Below are 21,249 nucleotides of genomic sequence, written 5' to 3'. Positions count from 1 at the left end.
TGGGAGAAATCGGGCTGAACTGAATAAACAGTTCATTTATATCATTAACGGTGAAAGGAGTTTATTACTGATCCTGTCAAAACAAATCAAAATGAAACTGTAAAACAAACTATTTTATTATCGTATCTGCATACAGCTGTTGTTCATTGTCATAATAGTTTAAAATCAATGTATTTACAGCTTAACTCACATGCCAAACTTTGGACACATGATTGTCATGCAGTGAGTTGTGCGGCATGCTGGTTGGTCCTGTCTGTCGAGTGTCCGGATCTTCCTCCACTGTTCACATCGGGGGCTGTCCTTCGTTGATGAAGCTGAGCTGGGTGGTGTGCTCCCCCCCACTCCACTCCTGCAGGTCCAGTAGGGGTTCTCCGGGGTGTGAGGCCATGCTGGAGGGCTGGAGAAGGGGCTGGAGCTGAGACTGGGAAAGGGTACGGGGATAAGACGAGGATGTGAACTGGGACTCAGACTGGGACACGAGCAGGAGACGGGATTGAGGCTGCTGACTATCGGGTCCTGATAAGTCTGCCAAAAGGGGAGTGATGGATGATGGATGGCTTGATGAAGAAAGAGAGGAGATGGAGGAGGGATGTGGCACAACTGTGTGCTCATGGGATGAGCTGTTGAGTGACGGGGCAGCCGAGTGATGGGAGACTGGGGGATAACGGGAGGTGAGGATTTGGGAGGGGGGACACTGAATCGGATCCAACTCTCCTTGTAACAGCTCCGTCATGCTCGGCTGAGGAGAGGGCGGTTCAGGTACCAGGACGGATGGAGGATTGTGATTGTCCGAGCAATCCACAGGTGCGTGTTGGGTAAAAAGGGGTGGGGCCGGGGAGCAGCTGTATGACGACACGCTGGGAGGCCGAGCCACGGTGCTGGCCATCAGTAGTGTGGAGGGGTTGTGGAAGAGGGGTTTGAGAAGACTTGTCATTTCTTGCAGCTCCTGACTGACGGCCGTCACCTGGCGGGAGAGGACGCTCATCTGGAGAGACGGGAGTCAGAGGAAGAGTCAGTACTGCAGTCTGTGTTTGGGAAAGTCCCTGTAATACAATGAAGTCAAATCTTGGCTTATAGCCCTGCGTGGATTGAGCTAAATGAATCCTTAATGCTCCTTTTTTTTTACGACTTTCATTTGGGATGCAAACTGCATCCCAAAGTCTTTCATTAACTTAAAATATGGATTTCTTCTTTTTTTAAATAACTAGGGCTGTTTGAAAATGAAGAAACATTTATGTGACTAGTTTGACAACTGACAGAAAATATGGGCTGTGCAGTCAAAGTGCAACAACAAACACCATAACAAATAAAAACAAGATAAGCAACAATTTACAATAATAGGACACTATGACAGGCTTCAACCTAAACACCAGTTTAACTTTAATAACTAAGTTAACTGACAAACAGTGGTAGAAGAAGTATTCAGATCCCTTACTTAAGAAAAAGTACTAATACCAACAAAATCTGTTACAAGTCAAAGTCCTGCATTGAAAATGTTACTTAAAGGCGCCCTGCCACACGTATTTAATTACTTTGTGGTAATGTCTTAAGTTCTACCATGGACTCTGTAACATTTTTTGTGGAAAAAATGCCTTGGATACCTTTTTTCAAGCCATTCTAGCGTGGTATAGAAAGCCTGCAGGAAGACTCAGCTCGATTTGTGCCAGTTCTCATTAATATTCAACGAGCTAAGCTGCTTGACTCTGATTGGCTAACAGCTAGCCAATGAGAGCCTGGCTATCAGCATCCTTTACCCAGTGCAACTGGGCGAGTTCATGAATAGTAATGAGCTCAGGCAACATGATGTCAGACCGACCAGCTTTTGTTATTGGCCTGATTCCTCCGCTGATTTCTTTTTAGTGGCTAGAGCTGACAGAGGAGGTAGCAGCTCATTTTCACATTCACCACATAAGACAAACACATATGGACCTAACATATTTCAAAAAATGAAAGTAAAAACGGTTTTGTGTGGCAGGGCACCTTTAAGTAAAAATATGTAATATATGTCAGGAAAAAGTACTAAAGTATTACAAGTAAAAGTAAGAAAAAATTCTCACATTTTAGAAACTGGAAACGATCAAAACTGTTCAACAGTCAATCAACTAAGTGTTTAACAGGCTAATCATTTCATTTCAACTTGTAAAGTAACTAATAACTAAAGCTATCAGATTATTGTAGTGGAGTAAAAAGTTTTTTTCTGAAATGTAGTGGAGTAGAAAGTAGAAAGTGGCCTAAGTGCAGTACTTGAGTAAATGTACTTAGTTACATTCCACCACTGCTGACAAATAACTATGAAATGGCGTTTAAATTGGGGATCACACCAATTTGCATTTGGTCATAGTCATATATTCATTAAAAAAAAACTCTTTTTTTGTCATTTCTAAATCAACGATGTTACAGTTTTTCTCTGTAACACCTCAGTATGACCAGCTTTACCTCGTGTTTTAGCTTAGCGATAGTCTGCATGGTGTTACCGTCATCATGGGCCCCTGTGGACAGATACAGAAATACACACATGCATATACAGTACACACGTATACATGCAAGTAAGGACTGACCGATAATTAAGAATATATTAGTGATTTATTCAAACAATTTATCTTTGCAGCTCTATAGACCACTCAGTCTGGTGTGTGTGTGTGTGTGTGTGTGTGTGTGTGTGTGTGTGTGTGTGTGTGTGTGTGTGTGTGTGTGTGTGTGTGCGTGCGCTAACCTGAGGCAGCTGAATCAGGGATGGGAAGAAAACTTTGAGATGCAGTGGGAGAAAAATCTAAATTCCGGTCATGAACACTTTGGTTTTCTGCCTCGATCGCATCTAGAAACCTGAGGACAGACAAGAAGAGTGAGTCAATGTCTTCCACACAAGACAATACGTTAAGAAAGTGAGGATTTTAATTTTCAAATGGCTTTTCCGTGTTCAAGACAACATACAAGATCCCATATGATCTCTTTTGACTTTAGATTTTACAGAAACACAAACTGGACATGGTTTAATCGCCAAAGCAACAAAAAGATTACTCATTCCTTCACTGAATCCAAGTGCAGTTTATTATTATGAGGCCTCTTCTTCTGTTTTGTTAGATAGGCAGCAAAGCTAATAAAAACCTAACCATACAAAAACCCTTTAGAGTCAGGGATCTCCAGGACCCCAATTAAGATCATACAAATACAAATACATTCTCTGCTTGTTGCTGATTGCATGATTTGTCCTTTAAAAAGAGAATTCATTAATGCTTCTTGTGAGCAGACATGTCAACGTAATCAAGATTTCTTTCCAACTGTGATGCAGCTTTTTTCCCTTTAAGTGCTCATATTATGCTCATTTTCCTGTTCATAATTGTATATAGGGGATGTATCAAAATAGGTTTACATGGTTTAATAAAAAGAAAAACTATATTTTTGTTGTACTGCACATTGCTGCAGCTCCTCTTTTCACCCTGTGTGTTGAGCTCTCTGTTTTAGCTACAGAGTGAGGCATCGCACTTAGGTAAGGACTACTAGCCAGTCAGAAGCAGAGTATGAGGGCGTGCCACGCTAGCAGCTAGACGAGCATTATAACATGTGTTACAAAGTGAAGCACGTTTGTCTCTGAAGTAAAGGCTGGACTACAATAGAGCTGTTTGGAGCAGTTTGTGAACAGTGATTTCTCTGGAAGATGGTAAGTCCCTTTGGAGTGGACTTTGGGCTTTTTCACGACACAATTTATGCTTGTGTGCACCCTCACACAGCTGTACTAAAGTGAATGGATTCCTCCAGTCGAGCATCTGCTGCCACCTCTCCAGGGACTCAAATTAGCCTGTAGATGGTTTGTGTTTAAGAATAATGTCACAAGTCAAAAAAGAGCACAAGTCAAATTCACACAGTGGGTTACTGCCACTGGATGAACAAGTTAACACTAAGCCCCTAACCCAGTGAATGGTTCCTCACCGAGGGCTGAGGTCCGGCTGCTGGCAGCTGAAGCTCACCCCAGGGATCTGCAGGCTGGCAGGCCGGGTGCGATTGCTCACCGGTCTAAAGGTTCTCGCTGGCAGCAGCGGGGAGCGCAGGCCTCTGCCCAGTCTGCTCGGGGGAGGCATCTTGGGGAGTGGGGAGTTCTCACCCTCGGACCCTGATCCCTCCTCGTCCTCCTTGATGGATGGAAGCTTCTTCATGATCCCTCCGTTGCTCTCGCAGCCTGCCTGAGGAATTAAAAAGAGGGCAGAATACAACAAAGTGTAATCATTTGTTTGAAACACAGAGAGCTGCTGCAATTCTTTTTATTTTTATTTTGTAGCTGTGAGTACCACCTACATGTCCACACGTTCTTTAGTATGCATGCATACTGACAGTATTAATTACAATGCTATTATGCTTAGCATAAGTGTATAGGTTTGAAATGGCACACAGCACGAGAATTAATAGGTCAGGAATGTTGAAGTCACTCTTTCACCAGATGGGGGAGCTGCTTAGCCATTGAAAGCATCACTGAGTGAACAGTTGCCATTCACAATAGCTGCAATGGTGCTGAAATCCATTCAGTTTGTCAGCAGGATCGCACTCATTCAAAACCAAGCAAGCGTCGACGCCATTCACTCCCAAAGACATTCAGCTCTGAAGGTTCTCTATAACCTCAGATGAAAGAATATAGAAGATGATGTTTGTGGATGTTTATGACTCCTAACAAGTCATATCCAAACAGATTGTTCTTTTAAAGTAAAATTCCTGCAGTCAGCATGTTGTTACTGGTGGCTGGTTCTTGGATTTATATTTCCTGCATCTTCTGTGGACTGTCATTAAAAGCAGATTAAAACACTGCCAAACAAATCCAGTTTTCTCTTTTCCCTTTTTGCCCCCCTGTCACCACCACTCTTCCCTTCCCTCTGTTTGTTGTCTTCTCCATCATGTCTTTGGCCCACGTGCTCGACTGGTATTTTTAGATCACAGAGGTTTAATTTTAGCGGTGGTTTGCCTGAAGTGATCCAAGTGGAGAAGGGTTTGTTTGGCATTTCAACAGCATGTGTCACCCTTGATATGCAGCATGCTGCTATAAGGGCTCCATACAATTCTGTGTGCATTATTGCAGTTGTAAAGATAGAGAAATATGTGTATGTTGCATGTGAGAGATGTTGAAATATGGTCACTGTACATGTAATATGTGTGAGTAATTATGCATGTGAGATGTACTAGACACGAGGCACGAGACAACATTGGACAACACAGCATGTGTGTGTGTGTGTGTGTGTGTGTATAAATGATTCTGTATCTGCACGGACAAATATGCTCTGTAATGGTATGTTGGTATATGAGAGCTGCATGTGTGAATGTCTGCAGTGTGTCGGCACGTGACTGCAAATATCGGCGAGGTTCTTCCTCTTCCTTTCCCCTGCAGCTACCTTTCATCCTGATGTTTTCTTGTCTCGTCTCCATCTGGTTGTTGTTCTATATTTATCCAGTCAGGGATGACCCACTCCTCCCCCATCCCTCTGATAGCGCTATTTTTAGTCCCATGCTGCACTCAGTGCTGCTGTCGCTGTGGTGAATATACCATAGGCGCCCGGAGTACAGGGGCGCCCATAAAGTAGAGGGCCCCCCCCCCTCCACTTTACGGCACCTCCCCACGTTCTTTTAATGTCAGGAATTCCTGAACCCCGCAAATGCTACTTTATTGCAACAGGATCAAAAGCCGTTGTGTCAGAAACGTTTTGTTAGGTACGTCTACATATATGCTTTCACTTTTATCTGTGCAGCTGTTTGCACGGCTCCGCCTCAGCTGTGTCTCACGGGCATAACCGTGACCTGAACTGAAGTGTTTATTTATGCTTTAAGTCTATTTTTCCGAAAATACGCGCAAACGCGAGGTTGATGCTCAATAAAAAGGCACCGAATAATATATACATCTACATTTTGCAACCGGCGGAGCAGTGCGCTTGGAGAGCGGCTAGAAGTGCTCCCTTTCCTTAATGGGAAGATATAGAGTGGGCTAAATGAACAGACGAATCGTTCCAATCAGTGTTCTTTATTGTTGAATAGCAGCAAAACAAAAAAAGAAGGGAGACCACAGTTCCAGGATAGTTCCAGGATTTAACCTCACAGGCTCACATCTCGACAGGCTCCGAGCACCGAGCAGCTGGGCTGAATGCGAGCTCACTGGAAGCGCTTGTTACTGAATGCACAGCATGTTAGTGCTAGTTTGTAATGTGTACGTGTGTGTGTGTGTGTGTGTGTGTGTGTGTGTGTGTGTGTGTGTGTGTGTGTGTGTGTGTGTGTGTGTGTGTGTGTGTGTGTGTGTGTGTAAGGTACTGACAAGCACGTGGTGGTATCCAACCAAGGGTAAATGAGTTTTATATATATGCTTTTTTAAAGTAGCTAGTGTCATTGAGTGTCAGCTACAGAAGTTCTCGCAATCATTTACATATGACAATAAAAGTTTCGTTGAAATCTTTCAACGTAGAGAGAACATATGCACCATGTTTGTCCCATACTACTGTGTGTTCAGAAAGCTTGCTGTATTTTGATGCTTCGATCCTGCGAGATACAGCAAGAAGCACACCCAATTCACATAGTATTTCTGTGACATTTAAACAGTTTGTTTAACGTGCTTGAAAGTCGAATAGAAACATTTTTTTAAAAATGGTCAGTGAGGCCTGACAGCTGAGCAAATAGCTGCAAACGTCTTACTTTATTTCTCTATCCAAAAGTGAACCGCATCCTTTCATGCACCTGCTCCCTCACTCACTCGTTTTATAGAGATAAGATGTTTATCATTTAAAAAAAAAGGTGGACTAAGACTAAGTGGACTTACAGCCAATCGGGGGGGATTAGTTGTCTTAATCAAGCAGGAATCAACATGTTTCCAGACTGACTACATATATGAATTTGGCAATAGATGTAAAGATGTCTTCTTCAGCAAAAAGTAAAGGATTTCATGTATGCCAAAGGCCCATATACTAAAGCTAGAAAGTCTATTAGGTATAATTTAAATAGTTTTCATGCTGCTATACTGTCTGTGCCCTGATATTTCCCTTGGACCTCTGCTCTAGTTAGCAAGCTTACTCACAGTGAAAATGTGACTTAGTTATTTCCAGTATATGCTGGTTATTCATGTGTACGCTACAGCTGAGATCCATCTGTAGATTACTGGCATCTGAATCGTCCATGTTTAGCCCATGTATTTATCTGTTGGCTGGAGCTCAAGCAGAAGCCGTGGCTTCTTTCCTCACTCCCAGTCCAGATGGCTAATCCTTTTTAAGTGCAAAGCCATCACTCCGGCATTGCATAAAATGTTGGGTGGAGGAGGTCACTGCACAGCTGAGTCTAATATAAAAAACAAAAGGAGTCTTCTTTCTTTAAGGCATTTAGAACATGATATTAGTTATCTGTAATACACTTCTATGGTAATATAAATAATGATAGTGGTAATATTACATTTACCAATGGAAAAAAACAACACCGGAAACCTGGACAGAGAGACTGGCTGTTATACCTTACAGATATAGGGTGATATTAGGGTAAGAGGTTGTTTGGGTGTCTGATCAGGATGCCTCAGATCAAGTTTGACTGGGAGGAGATTCTCCAGATCATGCCTGAGGGACTATACATCCCATCTGGCCTGAGAACATCTTCGTATACCACAGGACGAGCTGGAGGATGCGCTGGGGAGAAGGATGTCCGGGCTACTTTGTTACGCCTGCTGCCACCTCGACACAGATTCAGATAAGTGGCGGGTGATTGATGAATGGACAACGCAAAACTTATGTGTGTTTATTTGTCCCCAACTTGTTGACTAACTTTGTTTCAGAAATTATGTTTTAACCTTCCAAACTAAGATTTTGACTGTGAGCAGAGTGATCAGTGATCAGAAAAGCATCGGCCATTCTCGTACCTCTGTGCTGTGTCCCTCCCGGAGGTTGTACGTCAGGTCATGCTGGATCTCAGTGATGAACTTCTGGGCGTAGTCAGAATAGAGACAGAGCACCTCGCGGAGGCCTTTCAGGCTGATGTACTGCAGGTCACAGTAGGTCAGGGCCTTCACACAGGCGTTGGTCTTAATTACTTCCTCCTGGGTCAGACAGTCGGAGCCAATCAGGTCACCCCGACCTGGAAAGCAGAGACACATACATTGTGTCACGTACTTATATAGCTGATATATGAGCCGTAATGCAACAGATGCATTTCATATTTCCTTAAAGCTTTAGTGCGTAACTTTTTGATATTATTGAACGTCCGTTACATTCGAGCCGTTGCGGTTATTAGAAAAAACACATTCTAGAGCCAATAGGTTGAATGTGTGGTTAGACTATTTTATATTTCTGTTATAGTATTCACCATAGGATACAGATGGACTGTTTTAGGTTACAGCAGATGGTCTTTATTATTCTGTTTTTCTGCTTTCTCTCTCTACCTCACTGCCTTCTCCACAGCTGTAAATCCAAAGTGGCAATGCCAAACCTGTGTGTGTGTGTGTGTGTGTGTGTGTGTGTGTGTGTGTGTGTGTGTGTGTGTGTGTGTGTGTGTGTGTGTGTGTGTGTGTGTGTGTGTGTATGTGTGTGTGCAAAGCTACACAGGAGGGAGAGGAGGGAAATGTGTTAGTTTGTGCATGTTTCAATATTCACACAAATGTGCATGTGTATACACAGCAGGTCCAAGATGCTAATGAGTTTCTTCTATAGGCAGCAGTAACTTCATTATTTACACCAGTTAGATCATTAATATGAAAAACAGTGTTGCCAATTTGCTCCCAGTGCTTTATACCGTTCTGATCTCATTCCAGAGCTGTTTGTGTTTCTCTATTCTGTTTCATCCATGTTATGCAGAATGAAAGTGTCAGTGTTGTTTTCGCTGTGCGAGGCTGCTAGATTCCTGTTCCTGTTTTGTCGTCATGTCCACCTATTTCGGATGGTTTGCTGGTAATATTGGACTTATATTCATCAGGAGGCCAGAAATATGATTGAATTATATGAATTATATTGTTGCTCCATGTCTGCTGGATGTGTAACACATTCGCCATGACAACTTTATCAGGTGATTATTTGTCAATGTTGTGTTTAAATCAATGAATGTTGTTTATGGATTTCCTGTTCAGCTTCTTGCTGCTCCCCAAACTGTTCAGTCTTTGGGTCACACTCTATCTTTCACTTGATGCTGTGTGACTTGTTTGCCCACGGGGGCAGTTTAATATGGGGATAATTGCAGTGTTTAATCATAATGTAGCACTAGGCTGCCCTCCTTCATCAAGTTCCTCTTCATAAAAGCTGTTTAAATGATTAAAATCTATTAAATTCTGGATGTCTAATATCGCCCTCAGAAATAAAAAGCCCTTTCTCATCTTCCGCTCATAATGCTACAACAACAAATAGACCAAAGATAAGTCTTAGAACTTATGACATGCACCTACAACTCCAAAACAAATTCCTTGTATGTGTAAAAAACTTACTTGGCAATAAAGCTTTTTCTGATTTCTGATTCTAAATGCTTAACAAAACACTTCATGGTCTTGCTCCAGCGTATTTTCTAAATTGTATGCCTCATATACACAAACTCTATCTTTAAAATCGGTAACAACACCCTACAGTGTTCTGCGTTATTGTGTAGCTTTTTATTAAGGTGCCATTAAATCCCCGAGTCTCCGACATGTCTTTCATCATCTTAGATATGAGAAATGAACTTTTCCCAGTAAAAAAGCTTGCTGAGCTCCATTACTTACTATGGGAATGGCCATGGTGTAGTTTAGTTAACACACCATCTTCTTCTTGCTTCGCATGGTAGTAGACGGCGGTTTCTGAGTCACTTTACTGCCAGAATCTAGGAGGGCTTCTATGGTTTGGAGTCCAAGACAGAGAAGCCCTTTAAGATTCAGGTAGCAAAATGACTCACTCAGACTGCAGGCCCAACAGGAGGCTTGAGCCAAACCCACAAGCTCCAAGCAATGATGTACTTACCTACTTATTTAACCTTGTTCTGAGCAGATCTCTCAAAAGAGGGAGTGTGGAAAATGGATAGATGGATGGAGCCAGTCCTCCCATAGCATCTCATTGTGGGAATGGGTGCTCTCCATGGTGCTGAACCTCAGTGGTGTTGGCTATGTGATATAGGGTGTGTTTGGCATGTATTGCATTATATATTCTTATGGTTTAATTATCTAATATGTGCATTTTGAATGTCAATATATCAGCACAAACTAAAATATATATCCTGATCATTTTAATTGCCTTTCACCACAATGGGTTTTTCATGGCTGGGATTGATAGTTTGATTGTTTTTACCAAAGCAGCTCATTTCCGTTTTTGGGGCAAAATCTTTTGATTTTCATTCCAAAAAATCCTAAATTTGTTATAAATACACATACTTTAACAAAGACATGTTGGTTGTTTTTTTGTTCTTTACCCAGAATGGCCAGCACAGTGTTATCCTTCAGTACTTCCATGGAGCCTGAACATACGAAGTAGATAGCCTGGAGGGCATCACCCTGACGTATGAGGAACTCCCCGGGAGCGCAAAAGGAGGTCTTGATGATGAGGGAGAGGGAGCGCAGACACCCCCTGCTGGCCGATTCAAAGAGCGGCAGCTGCAGCAGCTCATTATTCAGATGCATGGCGATGTCGGCCCTTAGCTCATCTGGGAAGTCCTTCAGCAGCTGTGGAGGGAATGAGAAGGACACACACTGTATATCCCCTCTGCAGTGAAACACAGATACACAAAACACAATTCTAAAACTATGGATGAATCCCTATCTCTCTCTTAGTGGCTTCTTTCCTTTGTGTGTCATCATTTGAATGTGACTGTGTGGGAAAGTGGAGGTTAAATTAAAAGGCAAAATTAAACCTTTAACTTTCCCACATAGTCACAACTAACTGATACATGCGTGACAGTTTCTGGATCAGCTTTTTTTTCATTTTGTTTGTCATTATAGCAAATGCAACAGCTCTCTATATACTATACCATATTATATAGTGAATTCCCACTGTATGTGCGGGTAGCAAAGCAAAAATCTTTGCAGGGGAAAGTTGTGGGTTATTACCTTAGTATAAGCGTCATTTCCCCATCATGTTATCTCTTTAAAAAGGATTATGTAGATTTAAAACCATGGTAAAACACATCAAGAGTGAGTTTAGTGTCTATGAGGTCATTAATCCATGAAATTAGGCTAGCTGCCCCAGTTTGATAGAACCCAAAACAAAACCCAAATCCTCTCATGACTTTGAACAGTTTCTTTAGGGAAAGTCGCAGAATTTGCACTTTTAATTTTAGAAGCCAAGCAAAGTTGATCCCATTGTAACGGACAAGGTCAACCCAAGCCACAGAGGTCATATACCCATCTCTGAAAGGCAAAGGAAGAGTCGGACATTCCCAGAAATATGCTCGTTTGCCATCTAGAGTAACGCGATGCCATCGTATGTTCACATTCTCCTGTGGCAAAGGCATTTAATCTTATTAAAACGTATTCCTGACGCAGCGAGTCCCTCTTACCTCACTGACGTCGATACCGTTGTTGACAGACCAGGTCGTCTGGAAACATTCCATCATGCGTTGCTCAAGGGCTTTGGGCAGCCGGTGCACCCGGATAAAGTCCTTCAGGTCCTTGGTGCGGGTGTGGTAGAGGGAGCGCCGTGAGTACATCCTCTGGATGATGGCAGTCACATTACCAAACACTACAGCATGCATTAATGCTACAGACAAAGAGACAAAAGCACCAAGAAAAGCTTAAAGGATTTCTGCCATAGTTCAGTTTTAGGGTAACTGTACTATTTCTTTACAAAATGGGCAGTTAAAGTCGATTCAAACTGCTTTAATTACTGTGTAAGTGGCTGCTCTGGTCAAAGGTAGAAAAATACATCTACACATGATCAGCGGTAGATTTGCTTTGCACCACTGTAAGCCCTATGGACAGAGCAATGCCTTGGGTCCACCTGAGGTGTTGTGCCTTGCTCGGATTTTGCGCCACGATGTTGCAGATTCAAACTGTTTGTCGGTGACCTGTCAATGTGACTTTAAGGAGGATAATTGACAGTGCCATCATCTGTGTTAATTAAACTACATAACTCACAAACATCTTTGCTAGCCTGATTTTTAGCCATGTCAGTGATGTGGTCAGTGATCAGTTTGTCTGCTCAGTCCACCACTTTGGTTCAGATTGGAATTTTCACTAGTGAATAGAAAATCCTTGTAGTGACAAATTGTGTATTTTAAGTTTCCACAGAGACAACAAAGTATGACTGCTTTGGTGTTGTGTTAATCCCACCTCCAATCAGCATGGTGCAGATGGAGAAGATCTTCTCAGAGTCTGTGTTGGCTGAGACGTTGCCGAAGCCCACGCTGGTCAGACTGCTCAGAGCAAAGTACAGCGACGTCACATAGGAGCTCCTGACGGACGGGCCACCGCTCAGTGTCGTGCCCGAGCCGCTGGGCGTCCTCGCTCTGGTCCTAGTGCCATTCCATTGGCCTAAACCCAGCAAACCCGCCCCAGTCAGCGGCTCCAACCCCGAGCCGTTCCACTGGCTGGAATTGGTCAATCCTGCTGTCATGGTGCCTTGAGGCGAATCAGAGACTCCCAACAGGGAGGTCAGTGGTGCCAGGAAGTATGGCGTTCCCAAGCGTTTGGCCAGTTCATGAAGCCAGCCTGGAGGGAGGAGGGGCAGTCCAGAAGAGTTTGTCAGTTTAATGAGCTCCAATGTTAGATTATTTTACTAGAAGGCTTCATTAGCAGTGGTAACAAGGCTGGAACGGCAGATTAATTATTTCTGTGTTGGTGTTTGTGTATTTGGAAGGAGTACAGGCCAGACACTGCACGCTAGTTTATAATGTCAGCTTTTATTTGAATTCATGCACGGTGCCTATTATCTTTTCTAAATTTGTCTGTCTGAGATTTTTGTTCTGATTATATTCTTCATTGTTTAACCCTTTTGGACCCAGACCCCATTGTAATGGACATCTAATGTTTATGGTCTCAGCCAATATAATGGTACTGTTTTAAAATGTAACTTTGGACAAATGATTAAATAGACTCTAACTAACCAATACGTGCCAAGTTTTGACATTTAATTTGGACAGAGTAGGGTATAACAAGACCAGCATGGCAGCCAGACAAAACAAGAAGTAGAGTAAGGAAAATGTTGTACAGTATATTACCATTTATATGCAGGACAACGTTTCCATTTGTAATCAACCTCTAGGAGAAGTGAATGCTGTTGCATTTGAGGAATAAAAACCCTGTGTAATTGTACATGGATGTAGCATTCATATAGTGCAGTGTTTCTCAACGGGGGTGATACAGCCCCCCAGGGAGCGTTCAGAGGATGACGGGGGGCGCTGGAAGCAATATTGTGGAAAGGGGGAATCGTTGAGGTGCCTTTGGGGGGCATTTGTTTTAAGGCGAGTTTACACCAAAGGTTCACAACAATAGGAGTTTACACTTTAAACTACTTGCAAAAAACAGTGGTCTGCAACCTGCCAGGCGGTAAGGGACCTGGATAATGGATAGGGGGGCGCTGGTCCCAAAAAGGTTGAGAACCACTGATATAGTGCTTTTCAAGCTGAGAAGGACAAAGCCTTAAAAGCCTCTCATTCACCCATGGACACACACTCGTTAACCAAGAACAATGGAGCGCTGCCGTGCTCATCGGAAGCAATTTAGGGTTCGATGTTTCCCTCAATTACCAACCCTACAATTAATGTACAACCCGCTGTTCCACCTGAGCCACCGCCGCCCCATGTCCATCTGTGTATCAGTGAAGGCCCTTTCTGTATATCTTTCCACCACTGTTACCCCTCTGGTCTCCTCCTGTCTCATTCCAAGTTGCTGACTTAAACAGGATAGCCACCATCACCTAAAGCACCTCACAGTATTGTTGGTGTTTGGCACTAGTGAGCACAGTAGGAGGGGAGACAGATCACCATAATTAGAAGTGTTTTCTCAGTAAAAGAACACAGACCACACACTTGAGTGTATACAAGCACGTCTCAAACTCTGGATAGGGTTCAAATGATACAGATTATATTTGCTTTGTTCTTTGTCTTTCCATCCATTAAAACCATTCCATGAACACACAGGACTTCACGACACACACAGACACAAACCTATATCCCAGGAGGCGGGGCTATTACTTTCGATCTCGCTGCGTCCGATGAGGTACCAGATGCAGGCCATCCAGTGGCCCAGCAGGGCGAACGTGGACATGAGCAGGGTGAGGACTACGGCGCTGTACTGGGAGTAACGGTCAAGCTTCTGTAGGAGGCGCAAGAGGCGGAGGAGGCGCACCGTCTTCAGCAGGTGAACCCCAAAGTTCTGGGAGACAGAGGAGTCATACATTCATAGGTATGAACACATCTAACACAAGATTGCTCATTAGGATGGGATTAGTTACTCCTGGAGAGGTACAGCAGACTTTAAACCAGAATTATATTTCATTTTAAAAGTTGCCCTAGTAATTAGAAATCGCCCATGCACACTGAGAATTTCAATCAGGCATCTTGACAGTGAGCTGTGACACTGGGGGGACCTGCCCCATGATCTCACTCATAGTGCAGAAAAAACGTCAAAGGTTGCTCCGTAGATTGTCTAAATCTTGTAGCTCACGTGGGATTAAAAATACTTTCGCTTAAAAAGTTACAGCTTTTACCGGAGAAGTCACCCAGAGAAAACCACTGCCATTATGGTCCTCGACTGAAAAAATCCCTGTCTTACTAAAGTAAAAATTACCTCATCACACATTGTTCCTTTATTGATTTCCTTCCTCGCCTCTGTATTAACTGAGGTTGCCATTCCCTGCTTGTTTCGGTGCCCAATAAGTGGTGTTTTAATTGAAGCAGCTCTGGATCCAACACAGATTAATTACACCCCACACATATAGGATTTCATTAATCTAGCTATCTAGATATGGATCCATTCAGGCAAATTAATTCAGTAGAGAATGAACAGGTGTATAACACCTCTGCCTCACTCCGGTGTTAATCACAGACACAAATACCTACTATTTCTGAGCAGATTCACTAGTTCAGTTAAATCCATTACACCAACATCTAGCTCGCATCATTTTGTTTTCGAACACTTTGTGACCCTCTCAGATTCAGTGATCCAGTATCTATCGTACTGTATCTGTTACACAGCCAGAAGGCTCTGCACTCAATATCATCTGGCTAATCTACTCGCCTGCACCTGTAATTTGTAGTCGACATACTTTTTTTAAATCATCTTAATTAATGGTTACTCCATAATGAGTTTATTGTTGAAGCTCAGACTCCCAGTTTCCTTCCATCGAAGTCACTACAACAAATGGTGAGAGCAGGACTTCAAGAAAATATGGAGATAAAAAACAATGTTTTGTTAACTTTACTTTGCCTTATCTTTGTAGCGTAACATTTGCATTTGTAGGCTCTTTCTTGGTCTTAGCGTCTGAGCGAGAATCGAACAGCAGCAGCATTGATAAAACAATGACTGATTACCACTGGCAGCGCCCATAGAGCCTCTGCCTATACATTACGTACAACGTAAATCACACCTAAAGACAAACAAAAGTGCAACCACAGTCAGGCATGTATGATTTATATGTACTCTCCCAACACTCTTATATACACAAATGTGCACACATTATACAAATTTAACAAACCAAAACTGTATAGCTGTCTGTGTGCATGTGTGCATGTCTGCGTGTGTGCGTGTGTGTGTGTGTGTGTGTGTGTGTGTGTGTGTGCGCGCGCATGTGTGTGCGTGCGTGCGTGTTTGTGTGTGTGAAACCCACCACACTGATATTGAAGGCGTAGAGCAGGTCAAAGGGCAAGGCGGCGATCAGATCGACAAACAGCCAAGATGTGACATAGTGAATGCAAATGCAGCGGGCGTCGTACACGACCTGACCAGACGTGCTCACGAAGGTTGTCCGGAAGTTCAGCACGATATCTGCCACACAAAGCTCACAAATTAACACATTATATCTTGTTTTTTTTTTGTTTTTTTTAAGTAAAGTTGCCTTCTTTTGTTAACATCACACAGAGCCATGTTTCCAGTGTTTGTGCCAAGCTTCATATTCACCGCACAGACATGAGAACGGTATACAGTACATCTTCTCATCTCGTCAACTCTCTTCCCCCAAAAAATATCTAAACTTTCAAATGAAAACACCATGACAGTAAGATCCAGGTTGTGAACATATTTCCTTTATTAAGCCTTCCTCAAGGCGGGATTAGTGGACTGGGTTGCCAGAGGGGAGATGGCAGGTTGAGATACAGTAGAGAAGAAGAGGAGATTGTTAAGGAGGTTCAATTAGCATACAGCTCCTGTGTGTTAGGAGGAGATGGAGGCACTTGCATACTACGGTGCAGCTAACTGGGTCAATTAAGAGAGACGGAAAGGTGGTTTCAGAGCTGCTTGATTTAATTATGTAAACCAGGAGGGGGTTACCCCTTAAACTGATTAGAAGAAAGTGGAAAAATGATGCTTAAATGGGTAGGAGCAACATAGGAGGACATATTTTTTCTTGTTATATAATACAATAAGACAACAAGCATTGCCCTGAGTAGCTAAAGCCTGATATAGTTTATTCCTACAATACCAGATTAAAAGAATCATGTAAACAACGTATATAAAGCATGTGAAAGAAGCCTTACCGATGATAAAAAGTATCTCCACCAAGATGTCACTGACACTTGGAGGGTTACGTGCCGCTGAGGCGCCGTCCTCTCGTATCTCCACAGCAGTGAAGCAGACGTTGTAGGGAACGGTGACGGCGACGTAGAATGTGGCCAACAAGATGAGCCAATCCCAGCCAGCCTTAAACGCACCGTAGTGAAGGAGGAGGAAACGGGACTTCTGGATGTCCGCCACCTTGTACTCTGGGATTGGGTTCGCGTTGGCTCCGAGAACACTCTTGATGTGGAAACACACACACAAACATTACTAATAAAAGACATCATTTACCAATATTAGGGTTAGATTTTTTTTGTTTTTAACTGATCAATAATTGTAGCACTGACATGTTGTGGTTGAATTCTACATAATTCAAAGGCAAATTTAAATAAATCAGTCAAACTTGGAAACGTAAACAGACAATATTCAAAAATGAGGTGCCTTCAAAGTATGTCTCAGTCATGAAAGCATTGATAACATTGATTGTGTACCCAGAATTTACTAAAGAGGTTTTGAACAGCTCACCGTAGGTCTTATTTCCGGCCGCAGCCATTTTGTCAGTCAATCGATTTCTAAATGCAAAATAACAGGAGAGAGTAAAGATGGAAAGCTCCTAAAGTTTAGTTCCATATGAATGCACGGATTATTTCTTGTTTTGTCGTTATTGAATAACAATATTGACCTCGTAGTTGAAAAAGGAGCCTCATATGGAGTCCGTTCATTCGCATTCGGATATCGACTCGTTTTGACTGCCGAGGTGGTAGCAGCCGGAAACAAGACCTACGGTGAGTTGTTCAAAACCTCTTTTTAGTAAACTCTGGGTACACAATGTTCTCAATGCTTTCATTAAGGTGTAGAGCCCCTGGTCATACTTCAAGCAAAGTTTCATGTTGTGTCGAGCTTTCTTAGTGTTTAAAAAATAGCTATTTTGAGGCTAGCATAAAAGTGCCCCTAGCACTCCCATTCAAAAGGCCATTTGACCAAAAAATGAAAATATGGTAAATTTTAAAGTGGCGATTTTGTCCTAAATATGGTTTTAAATGAAAGTTTGACTCGGGTACATTCACATAAAGACCCTAGGTTGCATTTTGGCGAGAGTTACACTTTAACACAGTACTTGACATGAAAGTTTTCTCTTTCAGCAAAAGCAAGTCTGTAAGATGAATCTGCTGACCCTTATTTGCCATGGGGGTCATTGTAATCAAAAGAATTAGCCTCCAAAAATATCAAAAGTAGGTCAAATCCTAACTATGACTGAAGGTATATAGGACATGTCTCACATTGTTGATCTTCAGCTTGTTCTTGGTTTTGTCCTGTTTCTGTAGGTGTCCAGACAGCTGGTAGAGGACGGCCCGACTGCGGCGGCGCTCCATGTTGAAGCCTGCAGGGCGGCTGATGGGGTGGATCTCCAGGCCGGTTTCCTTATCTGAAGACAAGGACACAAAACTAAAAAGACATGGTGGCAGGAACTGCCATTGTACAAACCTGTGGTTCCCAAAGTTGGATCTAGAAATTGTCATGGATTTACCAAGGTATAACAAGTTTACTTGGACTGCTCTCAAACTCCTATCATATCACAGATCATACACCCTGCAGTGCCCTGCTATTTCCTGCTACACCATGAAATACAACTATATCTAGTCATAGTTCCATTATCTTTGTGACTATTATGGCCACTGTTCATCACACCCCAACCGTCATTGTCAGACACTGCCTACCAAGACCCTGTCTGTCTGAGGTTTCGCTCAGTTTTTCCTCGCCACTGTCGCACTAAATGCTTGCTCTTGGGGGGGGGGGAGTTACTGGAATTGTTGGGTCTTTGTAAATTATAGTGTGGTCTAGACCTACTCTCTGTAGTGTCTTGAGATAACTCGTTATGATTTGATACTATAAATAAAATTGAAAGTCTGATAGATTCGTGCCCCAGCTGCAACCCTCTACTGGATAATTTCATGTGAATTATAGTAATTGTAAAAATGCCTCAATTTTTTTTCATGCTGTCTCTTACCAATGTCAGATTCATTGTCATAGTCCACGTCTTTATTTTCTGTGACATCCTTATGTGAGACCAGGAACATAACTACTTCACTCTTCTCGTTCTTTATGGGCACAATATCCAGCAGACACCGGAACTTGGACCCTGTTAAAGACAAGAAATTGGAGTTTTACACCCTCAATTAGAAAATATTTTTGACTGACACTGCCAGTATCAAACATGATTAAACTTGACAATATCCTCAGCCGTCTGCTGGCTTACCACTCTTCTTGTACAGAATGATCTCAGTCTTGAACTCCCGTTGTTCATCCAGAGCTTTCTGCATCTGTGAGGTGAGGGGGTCGCTGGTCTCGCTACCATACAGGAAGTGACACATGCAGCTCTTCTGCATCAGCTCACCGCGGGCGAAGCCGGTCAGTTCACAGAAGCCATCGGAGCAGTAGACTATGGGATAGAGGGACTGGACTTGGGCATTCCCCAGGACAAAGTTACTGTCTGGTTAGGAGGAATCATGGGAAGATAACGGGGACGGTAAGGGAAAGGAGAAACAGAATAGGGATAAAGCACAATTAGGGAAGATGGTGAGCAGTCTGTGCACAAGCATCCATCACTTCAATCAAAGTGGGAGCTCAAGAGATCCTTGATGGTGTTTTAGAAGGATCTCAGTCAAGAAACACAAACGCATAAATCAAACCAAGCAGACATTTTAAATGGCGTCTCTTCTTTTGCTAAATTTAATGTCACTAGAGAGTAGTTCAAATCAACTAAAATCTTCTTCTGGGACCAAATGTTGGTTCACAAAGGCACAATTTGAACCTGTCATTTTTAATGCTCCGAAAAAATATACTTTAATAGTGCAAATAAGGCACATACCGTTTCGGCCTTCCTGAGGACGTTTACCTTCTTTGAACATTATCTTTTTTTTTTGTCCTGCACCAGCCACTACATTTTTTTTAGGTCAGTTTACTCACTAAAACCCCAGCAAACAATGTCCTCTTATTGACCAGCTGTTAAAATTCAGATGAGAGAGTTGAAAACAAGAGTTCAGCCATGCTAGCAGCACATTAGACTGTACTTATGGCGCTTTTCCATTACATGGTACCTACTCGCCTCGACTCTACTCGCCTTTTTTGGTTTTCCATTACGAAAAAAAGTCCCTGGTACCTGCTAACAAGTACTTTTTTTAGTACCACCTCAGTCGAGGTTCCAAACGAGCTGAGCGGATACCAAAAGGTGACGTGAAAGCGACAGACGGGGGTGTCCTGAACAAACCCGCCATTTTTAAATAGTTTAGCCAGCTGTGTTTTATTTTTGCTGCCTCCAGCTTCATTTGAAACAAAATGTGTCTTCTGGCTGTGGCAACAACACATCATCGACATTCTGTGTGTGTGTCGCGTTAGGTCACGGCAGTTTACTGCGGCGCCACTATGACGACCAGCCACGCTGAGGCGGTACTAAAATCTGCAATGGAAAACAGACGCACAGTGAGGCGAGTAGAGGCGAGTCGAGCAGGTACCACGTAATGGAAAAACGCCATTAGTCTCGCATGCTAAAATAGCTAAATACTAACGTCAGCATGCTAACATGCTCACAATGACAATGCTACTGATTTTTAATTAGCAGGTATATCATATGTTTACCTCTTTCTCAGTTAGTTTAGCGTGTTAGCATGCTAACATTATCAGTACAAAGGTATAACTGAGGCTAACAGGAATTAAATATGTTAGTACTAAAGGTATTTTGACCATAAACCAAAGTATTAGATTGATTTAAATGTTGGCCGGATGGTGGCGCTACATTCTAGTGCAACTGAACACTGACAACAACAAGCAAGAAACGATATAGCACCTCACGGTTTTACATCATATCACTCCGCAGATTGCCAATCTCAACCAAGCGAGGCATTGGTCCACCATATTATGTAGTTCCTGGTCTAAATTAACTAAATTAGGCAATCCACTAAATAAATCTTCATAAAATAAAAATCTAATCTTACATTACCATTTGCTAACAGCAATAAGTATATTGAATTGGGTACTTACATTACTTTTTCCTCTGGGTTTTTTAGCCAATGGCTGTTGGTGTAGTGGAAGGTTTACACTGGTTAACAGGGTATACACCTTTTGTTTCCCTAGAAAAAAAAGCCATTGGAATGTATACAAGACCCACTTCCTCCTCGATAACCTACTCATCTAGTACACCCATCTCATCAATTACCGAAACACCATATAGACCTACATACTGACCTATCACTGTGATTGGTGGAAAGAAAGCGGCTTAATCATAATTCTTATTATTTATAGTTTATATTATTACTAAGACAGCCGGGTGATTATATTGCAGTTGTGAGCTCACCCTTTCAAGACGGAAAACAGTGTTGTTGCACGTCAATCACATTCACGCTAGGTCATCACTTAAGAATTCACTAAGATGTCATCCTAACTCAAAGAAAACACAATTAAATGTCATGCACGGCTTCCCTCCCCTCCCCCACTGCATTCATTCTGGCTTTATGTTCTCCTCTGCACATTGAAAGGCTTTGGAGTAATTCTGCTCACTTTGAAGAGCATCTCCTCAGGGAGAATTTTACATGTTTGCTGTTTTTCAATGATAGTCACTTCATCTTCTCTTTCTCATCTTCTGCTATTGTTCTCTT

The 21,249-nt window shown here is 42.5% G+C and overlaps 1 protein-coding gene across 1 annotated transcript; it reads right to left on the bottom strand.

The window, feature by feature from the left end:
• Positions 1-97: 97 nt before the first annotated feature.
• Positions 98-19,426, bottom strand: LOC144513058 (voltage-gated delayed rectifier potassium channel KCNH8-like). The gene is made up of 14 exons (XM_078244123.1): positions 18,855-19,426; positions 18,606-18,737; positions 17,878-18,023; positions 16,579-16,837; positions 15,714-15,871; positions 14,053-14,260; positions 12,218-12,595; positions 11,446-11,645; positions 10,363-10,612; positions 7,862-8,076; positions 3,928-4,178; positions 2,714-2,823; positions 2,437-2,489; positions 98-985 (listed from the first exon to the last, which is right to left on the bottom strand). The coding sequence occupies exons 1-14, from the start codon at positions 18,982-18,984 to the stop codon at positions 284-286; spliced, it is 3,192 nt and encodes a 1,063-aa protein (XP_078100249.1). The 5' UTR covers positions 18,985-19,426; the 3' UTR covers positions 98-283.
• Positions 19,427-21,249: the final 1,823 nt, after the last annotated feature.

Source organism: Sander vitreus, chromosome 24 (assembly GCF_031162955.1).
Source record: "Sander vitreus isolate 19-12246 chromosome 24, sanVit1, whole genome shotgun sequence".
Lineage (NCBI taxonomy): Eukaryota > Metazoa > Chordata > Actinopteri > Perciformes > Percidae > Sander > Sander vitreus.
The sequence above is the reverse complement of the archived record's forward strand: the minus strand, read 5'-3'. Positions and strand labels throughout refer to the sequence as shown.